Source organism: Pantherophis guttatus, chromosome 2, assembly GCF_059756535.1.
Source record: "Pantherophis guttatus breed Tessera chromosome 2, ASM5975653v1, whole genome shotgun sequence".
In the NCBI taxonomy this organism is placed as follows: Eukaryota; Metazoa; Chordata; class Lepidosauria; order Squamata; family Colubridae; genus Pantherophis; species Pantherophis guttatus.
Window position 1 is genome coordinate 238859934 of NC_142064.1, and position 20781 is coordinate 238880714.

The window sequence follows — 20781 nt, forward strand, 5'->3', positions numbered from 1 at the left end:
TAGCGGAAATTTTGACCAGTTCGGAGAACCGGTAGCAGAAATTTTGAGTAGTTCACAGAACCGGCAAATACCACCTCTGGCTGGCCTCAGATTGGGGTGGGAATGGAGATTTTTGCAATATTCTTCCTCCAGGAGTGGGGAGGGAATGGGGATTTTGCAGTATCCTTCCCCTGGAGTGGGGTGAGAATCGGATGGGTTCTACTTACCTCTGCTACCAGTTTGCAACAGAAGCTTCTACGCATGCGCAAATCATTCATGATGACATCTGGGTGGAGTCTCCCGCCGCCATTATTACCGGTTCACAAGAACCGGACCGAACTGGGAGCAACCCACCACTGGTGGGAATGGAGATTTTGCAGTATCCTTCCCCTGCCATGCCCACCAAGCCATGCCCACCAAGCCACACCCACAGAATTGGTAGTAAAAAAAGTTGGATTTCACCACTGAACAAAGATGATTAGGGAGCTGGAAGCTAAAACATACGAAGAACGGTTGCAGGAACTGGGTATGTCTAGTTTGATGAAAAGAAGGATTAGGGGTGACATGATAGCAGTGTTTCTAATATCTCAGGGGTTGCCACAAAGAAGAGGGAGTCAATCTATTCTCTAAAGCACCTAAGGGCAGGAGAAAGAAGCAATGGGTGGGAACTAATCAAGGAGAGAAGCAACCTAGAACCAAGGAGAAATTTCCTGACAGTTAGAACAATTAATCAGTGGAACAATTTGCCTCCAGAAGTTGTGAATGCTCCAACACTGGAACTTTTTAAGAAGATATTGGATAACCATTTGTCTGAAATGACATAGGGTTTCCTGCCTAGGGAGGGGTTGGAAGATCCCTTCCAACTCTGCTATTCTGTTCTGTTCTGCTCTACTCTATTCTATAATTATCATCAACTAGTAATTGAATATGCTTTTACCCTTTGGCAACTGGTATGAATTTAGTCCCTCTTTCCCCATATTTTTGGTGTGTCTCTAATTCCTCCCTTTTTTATTATCTTAGTTTATTCAGCTGTCTAGGACAATGACTACAGTACTGTGTGGGCAGTGCTGCCCTCCACCTCTAGAATTTCCTTTTTTGACATCCTTTCTCAGTGTTGGGTATGTCACGTGTGACTTTTCTAAATGTCACAGTTCCCACAGGACCAAACTGCTACTGCTTTCAATCTATTGTCCTGCAGAAATAAACTTTTCCTCTGTTTCAAAACAGAACTGAACTGTCTACCCATTAGTAGAGATTGTATTAAATAGTATTGAAACTTGTGTTCTTTAGTTGATTCTGCTGGAAATACTGGCCAGAATCTATTCTGTACATACACACATGCTCACCTCTCATGCTGATCCCTTTGGGGTAAGTAACATTATTCAACGTGGAAAAAAGGCATAATATAATAAAAACAGATGGAAACATAGCAAAAATTAGTTCAGACCAACACTATTCACAGCAGTTTTCTATAACTTTCTATCCTTGCAAACCACAGCATCCACTGCATTTATTATCACTGTGCTTATAAACCAGAGGTGTCAAACTGGCGGCCTGCAGGCCGGATGCGCCATGTGGAGGCCACTCCCATCCCAGCTCCACAAAGGGAAAAAAACTTTGCGATATGTCACGGGACAGCAACGTGACGCAGCGAGTTTGACACCTATGCTATAAACCAATGCACATGTTACTATTCATTCCATAAATTTCTCATTTCACTATTTTTTGAGTTTCTAGCTCTTCATGACCCATTTACTTTTTATTCATATATTTGTTTTTTGCAATGTGATCCTCTTTCATTCTCTTTATATAGTCAAATTACTGCTGTGAACTTCTTTCATACCAGTTATACACTTTTGCATTTAATATACATTTATTTGGCAGACATTCATTCTTGTCCCTCTATTCTCAAACTTTCCTATTCCCACTGTAATCGATTTACTTTTATGTTCCTCCTGATAAGCCGAATTCTTATATAACAAAGAAGGCAGAAGCATGTTCTTACATACATTTATTCTTGGCCCTATTCATTACAGATAACCTTCATTAGGGTTGAAGATATTTTATGCTTTTTGTCAAAAGTGCGAGAAAAGCAGATAGAAGATTAATTGTTCTGGATGGCCAGTCCATTCTGCAAAGACCTAGACTCATCTTTGAGTTCTTTATTAAAAAAATAAACAAAGGTCGGATTTAAATAAATAAGTAAATCTACAGCTCATGTAGAACTGCCAGTTATTACAGGGACCCTCATTTGCAGTTGAGTTCCCTTCTCTTTTCTAAATTCCCAGGGTATTCTGATTTGTTTTACTTAGATTACTTATTAGATAACAAAGACAAATCTATGTCCTTAAATGTTACTGAGTTCTGTTATTCTGTGTGTAAACTCCACCCTATTATGATCGTCAACCACTAATGATAATGCTGTTTTATTATAGTGGTTTTATTTTCTGTCTTTCTCTCCCTCCCTCCCTTCATATTTCTCTCTCTAATGTATATGTCAGAAAATTACTTTCAAGGATGGGGAGAAATGTTCAAAATGCCTCTGAAGTATGGACAACACCAAAATTGACTATGATGAAAGCATCAAATTATGTGTTTAAAGAACAAGCAAAAATATCTTCCCACAGTAGTGTTTTCTCAGAAAAACCATCAGAAACCCTAAATCACCTCTAAATAAATCTTTCCACAATGAATAACCAAGAAACTTATTTTCTCAATAACCTCTTTCAAAATGTCTCATGACTGTATCTTGGTTTTTAAATAAGCATTAAAGGAACAAGGCATTGGAGATGAATGTAAAATTGTTCTTTGTAAGTAGGGTTCAAGTTCAGAGTTCAAGTCTGCAAGCAGATGAAATGCCCCAGATATTCTAGAGATTATTATTCTAGAGATTTGTTGTACGTCAATGCAGCATTTAGGCCAATTTTAATCTGCTCTAATAAACATCAATTGGTTTATTCTACCAAATTTTCACTGTGCCATAATCTCATTATTTGACTTGATTATTCTTATCACACATGCATTCATGTTGGCAGTTGTAATTACCAGAGGATGTGAAATGTGGAGTTTCACTGTTCTTGTTGAAAATAGACATTTCCTATCTTCAATTGGTTTAATCACCTAGGGAGCTTCATTTGGCGGGATGTAGGTGGTGGGTCTTCTAGGATCTCTTAAAACCTGGTTATGCCAGCAGGCCTCGGGACCCTAGGGATAGTGAATGGATGTGGTGGCTCTGTTATTGTTAGTATTCCTCTGTCTATTATTTACTTTTTTGTTTTAGTTTTACTTTTATAGTTTTAATGCTTTTTAATAACAATTATATAATGGTTTTAGATAATGACTGTTTTATATTTTTACTATTTTAATGGATTGCTGTATGCCACCCAGAGTCACTTTCTAGAGATTATTTATTAATTAATAAATAAGTTACATATAACTTTCCCGTGAGCACCCCAAATTTTGCTTTTAAATTAGAGACAACTATACTTTGGGCAAACTTCAACATTAACTATATGTAATATGACTGTAACCTTGTTGCTGGTATCCTTACAATTTATATTGATTGTTTCCCAATATGATTTGATTGCTTATTTGTTCCCTATCACTAACTGTACCTTATGATTCTTGACGAATGTATCTTTTCTTTTATGTACACTGAGAGCGTATGCACCAAGACAAATTCCTTTTGTGTCCAATCACACTTGGCCAATAAAGAATTCTGTTCTGTTCTGTTCTGTTCTGTTCTGTTCTGTTCTGTTCTATTAACACATTTATTGTGGCATACGTTTTGAGGATTTCAGTTCATGAAATGTTGTCATCTGGCTTACAAAAACATATATGTGTGGGTATACATACTTACTTGCACATATTTGTATTTATGTATAACTCTTTGAAATTAGCTATGTACTGCATGACCAATTGGCCTGTGTGCAATGATACATTTGATGAGGTAGTTTCATATGTCTATTTGATTATTCATGGCATTAGGTAGTCCTCATTAAATAACCATCCATCCATCCATTCATTCATTCAATGACCATTGGAAGCTACAGTGGCTCTGAATGAGTGGGACTTATAACAATCTATCTATCCATATACCTCCCACTCTAGCAAGCCATGAAGCTGAATATATCTGGAGGAGATTCTTGAAGCCATGAAGCTGAATATATCTGGAGGAGATTCTTGAAGATTCTTGAAGAAATACAGTACTTAGAACAGTTTTGTTAATGGGCAGAGAGGGCTGTAGATGACATCACTGTGGAGAAAACTTTTCTGCATGATTCACAAGATATGATCCAAAATGCAAATGAATTAAAATTGATTTACTTAAATAAATCTTAGTAGGGGTCAGCAGAATTATCAGGATAGATTTAAGAGTTGTTTGTACCTCAAACAATGGGAGTTTATATCCCTCAGACAAGTATTAGCAATTCAGAGCACTGATATAATTAATAGTGCTGAGAGTGATCATTTGCCTTTGGTTAGGCATTTAGGATCTATTCTCAGAACTTGCAAAGATGCAGGTCCTAGGGAGGATATCGTTGTGGAACAAAATCTTCTGTAATGGTCTTCCACTAATCACAGAAGGAATACGGCGTTAATTTACCTAGCCAAATCATGCAGTTTTGGAGATATGCTGTTATGACCTTCCCAGAAACAAATAAAATTGTTTATGATACCTAAAACCCCTGATGTGCAAAATGGTCAAAGATTAACTGGATACATTATGGAAGGTCTATTAGCATGCAGAAATGCCAAGAGGCAGTTTGCCAGATCTGTAAGAAGAAGAAAAGTAGCCAATTCTGAACAGATGGTGCTGGCTATAGTGAGCAAGTGGAGAAATTACATTTCATAAGGAACAAAAAGCATGCCTGCACTATCTCTTTGGCAGGAGCTAGTCAGGCTCTGAAAGTTCCCCAGAACCTTATTTGAAGGACCAATTCTCTCCCAATATGATTCAAGCCCTATCAAGTCCAGCAGGAAGGACAAGTTGTAGGCCCCACAAATTAATGTCATCTGACAGGACCAAGAAGGAGTCTTTTCTGCCATGACACCCATCTTTTGGAATATCACTTCCCCTGAGGTCAGATTGGCTGGGTCACTGTTGGCCTTCTGGAAGGGCCAGCTTTGTCATCTGGCCTGGGCATCTGGAAACATAGTATGGAGCCCGCAAAGTATTGCTAAGAAAATGGCTATATATTGCAAGGGAGAGTACATTTTCCTCAATATTATAGTTTTAATAGTTTTCATTGCTTATAATGCTTTAATGATTGTTGTTGTTGTATTTTGAGGCATTTTGTTATATATTTGGGGTTTTAAAATTTTGTATGCTCTCAGAATCATATATGTGAAACAAATGGCTATATAAATTTACCCAATAAATAAATAAATGAGAACCAGCAAAAGATTACAGCAGACAGATTTTTCTCTTATTTAAGAATGCTAATTTCTAGTGTGGAAATCAGTGATAAAACAAGAAGAAATAGAATCAACAATGAATCAGGATTAAATAAATAATAGTGACCAGTATAAAAGATCCATGTTGAGCTTTGAAATATAGAAAGCATGAATGAGAACAGAAAGTTCTATTTAATTTATAAGCTAGTTTTCTATGAGTGGGAGATAAACCAGGAATTCAGTATGCTCAGTGATCCCTTGATTTATTTCACATGAACTGTGAAGAAAATAGATGTATTTTAGTTATTTCATTTGAGTTGTTCATCCATCTATCCCACATTTGTGACTCTGGGTAGCTCATGCAATTAGACAACCAAGCAATAAAATCCATAAACAAAATCTCCTGTACACATTCTGGAGAGAAGGCAGTTCCTTGAGGATGGGCTCCAGCACGAACTTGAAAGCTTGGAAGATTATAAGCCTATGGTCCCAGTGACTGAGTCAGATTGGATCCTGCAAAATAGTTATAAATTTGAGTCTGGTTGCATAATGACTCAACTTGCAACAATCTAAAACAAAAATTCTGGGCTCAATTGTAGTTGTGTCAAGGACTACTGGTATACCAAAGTAGCTCTCAAGAACCTGCAGAGTTTCCCTCAAAGTTGCTACAAATCAGATCCCTAGGGTTTCCCATCATGTAGTCCTCTATTTCCATAAAACTATTTGCCTTCCCATTGTTGGTGGGGATCCTCTTTTTTGTAACAGCCATTGAATAAATTATTGGATATTTCTTCTCAGTGTTGTGAATTTTCCATGTCAGAACAATTTCACTGATTACATGGGATTAAAATATAAAATGTCACATAATGAAACCATATAAGGTGAACATTTAATGAAACCAACCATACCAATAACCCACACGAAAATGTAATATAAAGTATTTCTACTTTAACCCTGTAGTTTTACTTTCTAGTTCCCCTTAGTTCTTAAATGTAAAATCCCTGAGAAAAGAGAAGGGCCCACAAAAGGCGAAACTTTATTCCCATGTATCATGTGTAAAGCCGCCTTTCTAAGCTGGATCATTTGAAGTAATGTGATCCTTTGGTTTCTGTGCCATAACAACTACGGGTAGGTAAGAGCAGTCTGTCGAGAGGATGTTTAGGAACAGTGCTATAATAGTTCAGGTTACAAAGAAAATCCTCATTATCTGAAAGACCTACTGTATACTAAACTTCCATTGATTGGTTAATTACCCATGCCTTTAAAATCTGGAACCCTGATGCAGTCTGATGATTTTTTAAGGATCTGAAAGTTCAGTGCAGAAATTAAGATTTTTGTTTGCAGCTAGAATGTGCCAATATAAATAAAATCATCTCCGTGTAGGAACCTCAAGGGCTTCCTTGGAGGGAAATCTACAATTACTTCTGAACCTGAACAAGATTAAGTACTTCTTGAAATTTTGTGATATCCAACCTAGTTCTCTCTAGATTCTGAACGTAACTTCCAGAATTCCGAGTCATTTTGGCTCTTCAGTCCAAATATATAGCATGTTTTGTTGACCATAGCACGATGAGTATCCAGGTGTGCCCTTGCTTAAATTCCCACTAGGGAAAAGTGAGTGTCATTTGCCTTTCTGCAGTGAGCACAGCAAGCATCCAACAATGTTATTGTTTACTTAAGCAAACAGAATATAATTGAAGTGTCAGTGGCAATGAAAGTAAAGCTGAATCATTATTTAAAAGATCTAAATTGAGCTGTATTCTGAAAAAAGCAGCCTATATAATGAGGAATCCACTCCGAGTTTGGTTGTTTTCTTGCAGATTTTTCATTAATCCACATTAACATCATTAGCGCTAGTCACCCTGAGCTACAAATATTCTCCTTTACTGGTACTGGTCATATACAGTAGTTAATTCTATAACAATACTTGATTATTTCGCAGTGCAATGATTCTAATGTAATTCTGGAACAGTAACATACCAACTTAAAACTGTAGGACCTGATATAGTTCCTGTCAGGATTCAGTAATCAAGGAATCTGTTAGATTTTTTCAAGCCATTTTCTGTTCCCTACAGAAGGAATATCTTGATGGAATTATCATTGTTTTGGAATCGTAGCCTTCAAACATATACTAAAACGTTCTTTAGCTTCTCTCTGTCTTTATCTATTCAGGTTAATATTATTTGAGTGGCCATCTATTTTAGAGACCAATAATTTGAAATACAGATTTACTGGACAACTAGGAAAAGGCAAAATAAACAAAAAAGTATTAATTAAATTGAATTAATCAGACAACAAAATAAACTATTTAAAAAATTATTCCAACACCCAATAGCAAATGTGGGGTTCAATTAACTAATCAAAGCTAATCTAAAAGTGAACTTGTGATTGCAACAACTTGCCAATATTTCTTGAAATTTTAATTGATAGGAAAAAAATTGAATTTTGCTTGTCTCACCAGTTTAGACAGTTATCAAGCAGAGGAATTGATAAGTCAAAGCACCAAGCATGGTAGAATGGTCATATGGGATTGATTTAATCATCCATTCTGAGTAGAATAGAAGTGATCTTTAAAATAGTAATACTGCATCTTCCTTTAATGTATTAGAAGGATTTTGAATTTGGCCAGAGATAAGTCTCTTATCCTAGAATATTTGTGTGATAATCAGTAAGAATGAAGTGTGTTCTGAGCAAGCCACCTTTATAAAAACAAAAAGAAATGCATACATATTTCTGAAGGTCATTATCAAGAAGCAGTTTTGTTTCTTAACTGGTTCTTTCAAAGCTGAATGAAATTAAATTATGGACAAAAGACCACACCATTTAAAGTCAGTGAAACCTAACTTCTAAAACTTCTAAAAGGATGTGCAATTGTCTTTTTAGAGTTGACACAAAAGCCTATCTTAGCGAAAACTTTAGTTAATAAAAGCTAAAGTAAAGTTAGACAAAACCTAGTCCAGATAACATATGCAACAGAACATTAGTGACACAGGAGCATGAAGAATAGCTTGTACAAACTTTCTCCTTCTGTCCTGGCCACTTTTTACAGAGGCACAATTCAGAGCGTTCTAACAAACTGCATCACTGTTTGGTTTGGTGGCAGCAGTGCCTCAAATAGAAAGCCCATACAGAGAGTGGTAAGGACAGCCAAGAAGATTATAGGAAGCTCGCTTCCCATTATTCAGGATACTGCTTATAAGCACTATGTGCTTAGAGCTCAAAGCATTGTCAGTGACCCCACACACCCACTTTACTGTCTGTTTCTGTTTCTCCCTTCTAGGAGGAGATTTCGAAGTATTTCGAGCAGAACTTCTAGATTCTGTAACAGCTTTGTTTCCTATGCCATCCATCTGATAAACTCGCAAGATTCATTTTTCTCACCATGTGCATATATACATCCAGACTAGACTGTGTTGTTTCTCTGTGTCATATAATATATGTGGGTATATGCATAATTAATTAATTATGTATGTATTCTGTCATGTTATGTAGTGTATATTGGAGCTGGTAACCCTTTAAGAGTTGTATGCAATGAAATTTCATTTTAATGTATGCCGTTTAGTGTACATTAAAGTGACAATAAAGTCATTCTAAATTCTAAGTCTAACTTAGACTGGATTATGACTAGAAAGTTTACACAAAGTGAAAGCAAATCTGGGAATCATAGCTCAACATTTTCACTTTAAATACACTTAGAGCCACAAGGACACTGTTACGAATTGTCAGTGCTGCTGAATTGAAAAATTAGGTTAGCAGATTTTTAAGCCCGGACAGCAAACAGCTTTTATTTCTTTTATTTATTTGATGGAGAAGATTGGACAATAACTCCCAAATACCGTCTTTGAAATCTTGAGTTTGGTCTGTATAGATGCTGTTTCTCATTCAAATGTGGCTGCAATCAGAGCCTTGCTGTGAACAATGGTACTTTTGTTTTTAGAATAGTTGATGACAAGCACCTCTTTATCATAATAAATAGCCAAGGCTAGCAGGCATCACCCTAATTGTACTGGCAGAGCAGAAAGGATAACTGCCTTATCAGCACAAAGCAGTAAGGAGACCCGTTTATTCCCTGTACTGATGGTAAAACTCATTTCTAGATAAAACCTGAATTATAGAGTTCATATAGAAGGTGAAAAGAAGAAGTGCTAAATACACAATTGTTTGATCTGTTTTTGAATGGCAGTTGGGGCTCATAAAACTTCTGACTTTGGTGCTTTTTTTAAATCCTGTTTTGCCCACAAAAAACAAATCCATGAGTTGAATTGGGTTGAGAGATGCCCAAAGTCACACAGCTGGCTTTTATGCTTTTTAATATAATTTTTAATATAAAAAAATTAAATAAAAAATTATATATTTAATATAATTTTTTTATTGCTTTCAATTTAAAAACAGAAAAAGAAAACAAAAGCAAAGGGAATATATATTATATTAAAACATCCACCACATAATAAGTACTTAAAAGTAAATAGATGAAAATATAAATGAAAAAAATATAACAGAAAAATAGATATAAAGTATAATTAGTTGTTAGAACAAGAGTTATATTTATTTATATCTAATTATCTAATGCAAACATTTTATATATGTGTGTGTGTACTCTGTGTAAGTGTGCATCATTTATACTAAGTACAGTATGTTAAAAAAAAGTACAATAGGCATAAATAGCAATAGCATTTAGACTTATATACAGCTTTACAGTGCATTATAGCCCTCTCTAAGCGGTTTACAGAGTCAGTATATTGCCCCCAACAATCTAGGTCCTCATTTTACTGACCTCCGAAGGATGGAAGGCTGAGTCAACCTTGAGCCTGGTGACATTCGAACTATCAAATTACAGTCAGCCGGCAGTCAGCAGAAGTAGCCTGCAGTACTGCGTTCTAACCACTGTGCCACCATGGCTCTATAAAGGACTATATATAGTCATATATGTGTGTATGTTTGTGTGTGTATATGTATGTATTAGATGATAGAAAGATGATAGATAGATAGATAGATAGATAGATAGATAGATAATCACATTTATGACTATCATACTTTAACCTACTGTATTTTATATAAATGAGTCCCATATTTCCTTATATTTAATCATAGAAAGTCTATGTCTATAGGCAATCTGCACATAGATAGCAAATATAATCAGTTGCTCAGTTCATTGAATAAATGGGGCCATATATTTATCTTTACAATGCTGCAATGCACTGCCAGCTTCAAGGTTGACAATATCATTGTTTTAGTTGATTTTGCTGATAAGGGCAGGGAGAATCCATTCACATTGTCCAGTTGTCAAATTCCATGTACTAGGGATGCCATTCAAGAAAATATTTCCCTCTGAAAATTTTAGTTTTTGCCACACTGTCAAGTTTATGTATTCCATTAATTTCTCCCAAAACTCCCAATGTATAGAACACTGTAAAAATGTGTTTTAAAGAACCATTGTCCTTATTACATCTCCCAACAAAATGCTGTCCTACACAGTGCTTTTCTATACAAGTGTATTGTAGTCCAGTAAATTATAAATATTAGTTTTTGTTGCATAAATTGTAGTTTAAGATCCATTGACACTCTTGCATTAGAACTTAAGACACTGTCCCATTGTCTAGACCACAGGTGTCAAACTCAATCACATCATGTGACATACTGTGATGTATCATGACGTTTTTTGCCTTTGCGGAGCTGGGGTGGACGTGGCCTGCACATGATCCATCCGGCCTGCAGGCCGCCAGTTTGACAAGCCTGGTGTAGACAACATAGGAACCTCTAATCCACTCCACTCATCTCTTAACTCCGCATAGCAAATTGATTTATTGATAACAAATACCTATAGAAACCAAAAGTAGTTTTTTTTTATTATTATTTTAAAACATTTAATTGGTTGTTCTAGTATCTCGGGTGTCTCAGAAGCTGAAAGTCGTGCAGGCCCAAACAATGTTAATAGATGTTATTGTACACTGCTCAAAAAAATAAAGGGAACACAAGCAGAAGACATCCGAGATCTGAATGAATGAAATAGCCTTATTAAATACTTTGTTCGTTACATACAGTAGTTTTGTGTTCCCTTTAGTTGTTTGAGCAGTGTATAAACTACTGTATGTAACGAACAAAGTATTAATAAGGCTATTTCATTCATTCAGATCTTGGATGTCTTCTGCTTGTGTTCCCTTTATTTTTTTGAGCAGTATAAATATTGCCACTGAATTACATCTGATAGATGATATTTATCTCTTATATAGTGTATGTTAAAAATTCATCCTCATCATCTATCAAAGTCAATATGCTCGTTTTCATCCAGCTTTCAGGCCTAAGACTCACAGTTTCCTGGTTTCCAGCTCAGTGCCTTAATCACTAGACCAAACATATTTTCACATAATATCATAATTAGAGCAAAATGTGATCTACAGTGAAGGCTGCCCATTTTATCCAAGGATCCTCTCTAGGGGTGGAATGAAAAGCAGTAATAACATTCATCATTTATTACATTGGCATGAGACTAAAATATAATTTAGCTATGCATCTATGAAATGTAAACCAGGTATCAAAAAACAGCCAAACCTTGCTTTTTCTTGGCATTATCTTGATATATCAAAATATTTTTTGAAGGATAATAAATATGAGTTCCAAAAAGATATTAATAGTTGCAATACAGTGCAATGAAGCATGCTAGAGGTCATTTGGATAAACAGCATGATTCTAGATATGAATATCCAGTGCCCTTATCTTTAATGGAGCTTCAAGGAAATTGGTGTAAGATTCCAGCATTGATATGATTAAAGTATCTTCTGGACTGCAGCTATATTTTCTCTACTAAAAGACCAAGTTATTTTTATGGGGGGAGGGGGGAAATCTTCTTGGGATTGAGATAGCAGTTGATGGTTGTTTATTGGATCTTACTGGACTAAATTTTTATTCTGTGTGTGGGTTTCACTGTTATTGTAAACAACCAGGAGTCAGCAGGCTAAATAAACAAGCTCACTCAAACCATCTGGGCTGGGAGATTGCATACTCTTCAGGTTGAATGGTCAGGTAGTGTCAAGCTAAGCCCAATAAGGTTTTATCATTTCTTCCTTTCCAGCTGTCTCCATCCAATTTCTGAGAAAGGGACCTCTTGTGATCCTGATGATAATCACTGTGAAATAATTTAACAGGCATAACCATGGGTGTCCTTTGTACCAGTGGGGCACAATCGAGAGTGTGAGGTGCCCTGGGTATTTTGGAAATGTATAAAATATCAAAAAGATCATAAAGAAGGCAGAAATGTGTATGGAGTTTATTAATGGCTGAAATAAAATATTGAAACACAAGGGGGTTTGGGATTTATTAGTTTATTCTTTTATACATATAGGCATACATATATACAGATTTGTATTATTCTCTTTTAAGGTAAGCAATGTTGTGCAAAGCTCAGAAAGTGGATAAAAATAACAAGGCAAAGAAATTAAAGGCAAGGAATAAGAAAAGGAAGCCTAGCTAAATCTGATTCCAACATCATTCATACTTCACAATATCTTGGAAGCCATCGTTGCTTCCACCACGTCAAAACTGATTTTTGCTCTTTAAACTGCTCAGAGTTCTTTCCCTGAGAATATTATTAACCCCACCCAACCACACCTGTCTTGGTTTTTCTGTTCCTCTTGACCTCTTCCCTCTTACTTCCTATATTTATCTTGCATCTTGATTCTCTTTAATTTACCATGACAAAAAAAAAGTCCCTTTGTTTATAAACATCACAATTTTAATATTTTCAGCAAATTGTGGGATATGAACAAAGGGTGAGAAAGAAAAAAATGAGGTGGTTTTCCCTATTAGACAACTTGAAGGAAGCAGAGAGATAACCAGGGACCCTGGGAGTTGACAAAGATCAGAACATACTGAACATGCTCAGATTGTGCACACTTTTATAAAGATTTGGGCCAGGTCCTTTAGATCTCATATACACAGATGGAAGCCTGAAAAAAGACATAGCTGCTTTAATTAGCATCAAACAGAACTGCACTCATGGAAGATTTGAAATATATCTTCTAAGTCACTTTTGATGCATGTACACAGTCATACTTTCCACATTTCGGAAATATTTTCATCTCTGCTGGTTTAATTGGCAAAAAAAGGTATAGGGTATCATTCCCAATATTGTTCAAATGAGTACAGAATATGTACAATTTATAAAGCAAACTAATGATAAGAAAATCAACCAAATGCTGCATGGTGATTAAAAAAATGTATAAACAGCCTTCTCTCAACTGGTGTTTACCCGATGTGTTGGGACAGTGGACTGAAGAATTCAAGAACATAATGAGGCACTCAGATTGGTTGGATAAAATCATTAGAAGAAAAAACAATTGCTACCAACCTGCCTTCCATTGAGAACCTGTATACTGCACGAGTCAAAAAGAGGGCTGTGAAAATATTTACAGACCCCTCACATCCTGGACATAAACTGTTTCAACTCCTACCCTCAAAACGATGCTACAGAGCATTGCACACTGGAACAACTAGACACAAGAATAGTTTCTTCCAGAACACCATCCCTCTGCTAAACAAATAATTCCTTCAATACTGTCAAAACTATTTACTAAATCTGCACTACTATTAATCTTCTCATCGTTCCTATCACCCATCTCCTTCCAGTTAAAATGTCTGTAATTTTGTTACTTGTATCCTTACAATTTATATTGATATTGTTTCCTTATTTGTACCCTATGACTATCATTAAGTATTGTACCATAGAATTCTTGATGAACGTATCTTTTCTTTTATGTACACTGAGAGCATATGCACCAAGACAAATTCCTTGTGTGTCCAATCACACTTGGCCAATAAAATTCTATAATCTATGATCTATGATTAGCAAACTTTAGAGATATTTCTTTTTTTTCTCCTCCAATTCCAATTTTCTTCCCTACATTGTCTTCTATATTTATATCATTTTGTTCGTAATTATGACATTTAATAAAATAAAGCTAGTTATTTTCTTAAATGCAATCTGTTGAACTAATATCAGACAGAGTGCTCATCTTCTGGCTGAAGTTCAAAAAATATGGAACAGCCATTTTTTTCTGGTGTTTTCAGTCTTTTCAAAGTGATGTATACCTCCCATTGATCTTCTTCCACCTACCCCACTGACATAATTATACTAAGCCTTTTTCTATCTTTTCGGCATCCTAGCTCTTTCTCTGCTTTTAAGATGCCCATCTCATAATATGAGTCAGTATTCCTTTTAAGATTTTTCTCTAAAAAAAGAACAGTGACCTCCATCAAAGCAAAGAATCTTTTCTAAAGTGTGCTCAAAATATCTACAAGTAGATTAATTGCTAACCAGAATGTCAAGTTATTTTTGAGTTGCGATTGATTTTTGATGACTCATGGACCATTCAGACGTGATTTGGTTCTGACTTCTTTTAGGCTGTCCAATATTAGTGTCCGACCTGGAAGCCATCTTTTACATTTGGGCCTTCAGGCCTGCCACATTTTCTGCTGTGGAAAACTGGGAGGGGGGATTGTATAGAGCATGGGTGATATGTAGTCATAATAACATTCCTTTCTCAGAAAGTCAAGGCCATCTTGCCCTGCACCTAGGAGGTTGGACCTGGGAGCATCTCCAGTTTTGGATAGTGCCTGATTGAATCATGTGATGGACATGTGGATGCTGGGCAGAGACTTGAACTTTCTTTTGGGTGCGGAAAACCTGGAAACTTTCAGATTCAGGTTTTCCCAGATGTGCCAATAAAACATCTCTAATAAAATAGAATTCTGAAGAAACTCAAGGCTCGGAGTCTTCTTTCGTTAGGGGTGTAACTTGGAATCCTGACAATTAGTGAATTTACCTGTAAGTATGAGGGATTTGTGTCGGTGGGTGAGGAACCTAGAAAATGCATAAGTGGCCATTTTGCCTGCTTTCCCCAATAGGGCAAAGGATAAGATTATGCAGATGAATAACAGTGAGATGTGAATACCACAAGGTAGACCCAAACATAGACTCATGTGTCACTTGACCATATTTATGTTTTGTTTTTCTTATCTTGAACTGCTTTCTACTTTAATTATTCTGGACTTTGTATCAATTTCTATCACATAGCAGTGATGGAAATTTGTACAGTCAAAATAAAGTTGCTTTCCATACTAGGTTGCAGTGTGCTAGCTCGGATGGTGAGGAATCATAAGTTGTTCTTTCTCATGCCTGCATGTATTTGTGCAGAGACACCTTACTTTCCAGCTGTTATATAAAGCTGACCAAATGAATTAAAAAGGGCTTTTAGTTTATGAAAATGTTTATTTATCTTGGAGTAAGCTTTAGTGAACTGTTTTCTGAGTAGGTATATAGCAGTGATGGCTAACCTTTTCCAGACAGAGTGCCCAAAGCACACGCACACGCCCGAAACCCCAAAATGCAATGTGCACATGGTACCCCCCCACATGTGCCCCCCCACATGTGTGGCAGAGACCCAAAGACCAGCTGGCCGGTGGGAGGCACACGCACATGTGCAGCGGAGCTGAACTGGGGCGACTGCTCACGTGCCCAGAGAGGGCGCTGCGTGCCACCTCTGGCACATGTGCCATAGGTCTGACATCACGGGTATGTAGAGTTATTCTGTAACTGAACTGCTGTGAGATTATTATTATAATATCTACCTGGACCCTAGAAGACCCCAACTCCCATTAACCTGCTGCCAAAATTCAGCAGAACAATTTCCATGCTTGCGATAAACTACTTTGGAATAGTTTCTCATTATTTGATAATTCTAAGGTTAGTACATAAATGAAAAGAAACCAGAATTCTTGGTATTTAAGACTTACGTATTAACTCTATATGAAATGAAACTTCAGAAAAATTTTGGAATTGATAAAATTATTTATTTATTTATTTATATTTATTTTATTAAATTTCTATACCGCCCTACTCCCGAAGGACTCAGGGCGGTGAACAGCCACAATATAAAACACAAAAATACAAAAGTTTAAAATAAAATAAAAACGAATTAAATAATTTGGCTGAGACAAATTTAAAATACCCCATAATTTAAAAACAAATTAAAATTTACATTTAAAAAGGGAGAAGATTATCTTTTTAATGGTTCCTTTTTCTTCTTTGAAGTGCCCTACTCGATGAGAAAGTGGCATGAATATGTCTGCAAGCACTTACAAAAAGAGAGAAAAAGCTACATATAAAAACACAAGCAATATGTATTCATTTTGAAGGGGAGAAACAAAAACAGAAACGTGGGAATGTGCTAACTTTCTTCTGAACTTGAAGGAAGCATATGATTGGTCAGTGCTTGCTTTCATTATTCATTTTACTTAATTAAATATTAATATCCTGACTGTTCAGATCTAGCCTCATATACTTTTCCTTTCTCTGCTCACTGTTGAAAATAGCCCTGGGCACATGTCACATGACTAAGTCTTGGACTACTTACATTCGCAAACTATTTTTTAAAATATGACTTTGAATTAAGAGTTCCCCTTAAAAATTCATCCTTTATCTTCATTCTTTAAAAAACGGATCCTGCCTTATTGCAGTCTTTCATATCTGGTGTTCTCCAAACATACTCGATTACCCAGCTCCCACACTCATTAACCCAGTGGGAGTGGGAATTTGATATATGTTGAACCAAGTGGTTGTACTGCATTTGTACAATATTCTACAAGTCTCTCCTTTACAACATGTGAGGATCCAGTTGAATAACCTTGATAGGTGAGTCATAGATTAATTTTTTAATTGATGTATTTTAACCATTAAATAAGATTCTGTGGTCTTGTTCTTTTTTCTTTGAGGCATGTTGTTGTAAGCAAATAAGTAGCACTGTTGTGCAAGCAAATAAACATCTAAAGCTAGCATTCACCAGAAGAACGGCATGGGCCTTTGCAGTATCTATTAATTAAGTTTGTGATGTTGTTGTTAGTTGCGAAGTCATGTCCGACCCATCGCAACCCCATAGAAAACGTTCCTCCAGGTCTTTCTGTCCTCTACCACAGTCCATTTAAGTTCACGCCGACTGCTTCTGTGACTCCATCCAGCCACTTCATTCTCTGTCATCCCCTTTTTCTTTTGCCCTCAATCTTTCCCAGCATTAGGCTCTTCTCCAGTGACTCCTTCCTTCTCATTAGGTGGCCGAAGTATTTGAGTTTCATCTTCAGGATCTGGCCTTCTAAAGAGCAGTCAGGGTTGATCTCCTCTAGGACTGACGAATTTGATTACCTTGCAGTCCAAGGGACTTGCAGGAGCAAGCATCTTTTAATTTCTGGGCTGCAGTCCCCATCTGCAGTGATATTGGAGCCCAGGAAAATAAAATCTGTCACTACCTCCATTTCTTCCCCATCTATTTGCCAGGAATTGAGAGGGCCGGATGCCATGATCTTAGTTTTCTTAATGTTGAGTTCCAAGCCAACTTTTGCACTCTCCTTCACCCACATCAAGAGGCTCTTTAGTTCCTCTTCACTTTCTGTCATTAGAGTGGTATCATCTGCTTATCTGAGGTTGTTGATATTTCTCCCGGCAATCTTAATTCCAACTTTTGATTCATCTAGCCCCGCCTTTCACATGATGTGCTCTGCATATAAGTTAAATAGGCAGGGTGACAGTATACAGCCTTGCCGGACTCCTTTCCCTATTTTGAACCTATCAGTGGTTCTGTGTCCAGTTCTCACTGTTGCTTCTTGACCCGCATATAGGTTTCTCAAGAGACAGATAAGATGGTCTGGTAATCTCTTTAAGAACTTGCCACAGTTTGTTGTGATCCACACAATCAAAGGCTTTAGCATAGTCAATGAAGCAGAAGTAGATGTTTTTCTGGAACTCCCTAACTTTCTCCATGATCCAGCATATGTTGGCAATTTGATCTCTAGTTCCTCTGTCTCTTCGAAATCCTGCCTGTAGTTCTGGTAGTTCTCAATCCACATACTGCTGGAGCCTAGCTTGTAGGATTTTAAGCATAACCTTACTAGCATGTGAAATGAGTGCAATGGTGCGATAGTTTGAACATTCTTTGGCATTGCCTTTCTTTGGAATTGGAATGTAAACTGACCTTTTCCAATTCTGTGGCCGCTGTTGAGTTTTCCAAATTTTCTGGCAAATTGAATGTAGCGCTTTTGTGATACTAACCATCTTTATGACAATTGGTATTCTTCAGCCAATTCTTTTATTTTTGATTCCTCCTGAAAAGTTGCCTTGCTCTGTCCAGACTCCTATTCCTCCTCTCTCTTAAGGCAACAACAGCTTCCTAACTTCATGAATAATAAAAGGCAAAAACTTTTCTCTCCTTAGCGGACTCCTAGTGAAGAATTAGTTGGGGGGAAAAAAATCTAGATTCTGTGTAAATTCTTTTTTAAAAAATTTTCCTTCAACTCTGCCAGCATCAAACAAACTCTATTCCCCATCAGATCCTTTGTAAGGAATTGCCTATACAATGAAAGACGTTTTCTGGCGCTGTGGATTGAACTCTCCAAAGGGCTCCGCAGCGCGGCTTAATTTTATGCCAACTACAGAGGGAATCCTGCGATTCTCTTGGGGCTGCCATTTCCCAAAGTGTTTATTTACCTCAGTCTGCACTGAGGTAAAGGCTCAGCTTCTGTTTTTTCCTCGCGCTGCATTAATAGGATTATCCTTCGTTTCAATAGGGGGTGGAGGGGATCGGAGTTAATTCCCTTTTAAGTCAGGAATATAATGTTCCGAGTGAGTTTTATACGGGCTTCAGAAACTTGTCACCTTGTTTTCATTGGGATGGACTCAATGGGTTTTTTTTAAGAATTAAAATCGGCGGACGGGAAGGGAGGGAAAGGATACCGTCTTTTTTTTTTTTTTAATCAAACGGTTTTGAAGTTGTTTGCATGCAACAGATAGGGGGGAAAGACTGAACGGAGAAAAGAAAGAAAGGTGCTGGAGATGCAGTTTAAGAGGGGTCTCAAACGCGGAACGAGCTTCCCCCACGGAGGGCACCAGAGGGAAGCGTATTGAATTACTTGAAAGGGATTGTTTTGTGGCTCTCGTGCACACGCACTCGCACGCCCCAGAGTGTTCAGCGTTCAGATGAGGGACCGGGGAAGAGGCGTGCACTCCAGAAATGGGTTAAACGTGTAATTAGAGCCCACACTGGTAGCTCCAGAAGCTTAAAGGCAGATTTATCTTCTCTTAAGCTGTTCCGAAGGGCACAAGGCTGCTCTGTGCGCTCCTAGTCAGGAGGAGCCACCGCAGCCGTTGGCCGGACTTGAAGCCACGCCAGTCTGCCCAGGAAACAAGAGGGAGAAAGGCGAGTTTGTGTCTGGATGGCTTGACCTCACACACCTCCCACACCCCATCGCCACTCTTTCCCGTGCTGCGCGGTATAAAAGGCGCCTGCCTGCCTTAGCAGAAGTTTGGAGCTTTTTTCTTTTTCTTTTTTGTCAAATCTGAATACATATATATATATATATATATATATCTGAGAGACTCGAGGCAAGGAAGCAGCGTGGCTTGTTGGACTGAGGCTCCGAAGCAGCCGATCGGAGACCATGACTTCGGTTTTCATGTGTGGAGTGGAAGATTTCCTTTTTAGCGGCAGCCGTTTCGTCTGGAACTTAACCATCTCGGCACTCCGGAGATGGTACACGCAAAGAGTGAGGGGCTGCCACCAAACCCTGAGCACGTGGTGTGGGGTAAGGGACCTTTACCAGGTAAACCAATATTCAGCTATTCTGGTTGGTTGGTTGGTTGGTTGGTTGGTTGATTTCCTGATGCACAGCTAGAATGGGGGGAAAGGGGAAAGCAGAGACTCCAGTCTGAAACAGGTTGACCAATTCACCTGTGGGACACTCTTGAATGAAAGACGTGCCTCGGATCTCTGCTTTGAAAGACACATATTCTGCTTTCAGATTTATACTTTCCATGCATGTCCTCTTAAGACAGTGGTTCTCAACCTTCCTAATGCTGCGACCCTTTAATACAGTTCCTCATGTTGTGGTGACCCCCAACCATAAAATTATTCCTAAAACCATTGAAAATATGTGTTTTCCGATGGTCTTAGGCGACCCCTGTGAAAGGGTCATTCGACCCCTAAAGGGGTCCCGACCCACAGGTTGAGAACCACTGTCTTAAGACAAGCGGTGAGGAGATCTTAGGTTTGTGTTCCACATCTTCCTTTTTTAAAAAAAATGAAAAAAAAATTCTTGGCATGACAAAATTCCCTCCCGTGTTGATTTAAAAGTATTAATTGGGATTGATTCTGCTTTCTGTCTCAATGCCATTCATCAAGTTTGCCGTCCCTTGCTACTTAAGGTGTTGACCTGAACTAATGGGACTTGTTGAGTTTCCATCAAGTAAGCATGCAGTGAGTGAGCTAAATGCAGTGGCAGGAGAAATTTGTTTTATACTCACTAATCCTTTTCTCCATCCTCCTGCAAATTATTCTTGTTTCCTGAATAATAAATTGTTTCAAAACA

At 37.5% G+C, this 20781-nt stretch overlaps 1 protein-coding gene across 2 annotated transcripts in view; it reads left to right on the plus strand.

Moving 5' to 3' along the window:
• Positions 1 to 20781, plus strand: part of FRMD4B (FERM domain containing 4B) — a 253347-nt gene that overhangs the window by 67176 nt on the left and 165390 nt on the right. The window contains exon 1 of one of the 2 annotated variants that reach the window (XM_034440591.3): positions 19376 to 20016. The exons of the other annotated variant lie outside the window; for it this stretch is intronic. Coding sequence (XP_034296482.2) covers positions 19855 to 20016 — 162 coding nt within the window. The 5' untranslated portion in view covers positions 19376 to 19854. Of the gene's footprint in view, positions 1 to 19375; positions 20017 to 20781 lie in introns of those variants that run through there. 2 annotated transcript variants of the gene reach the window in all.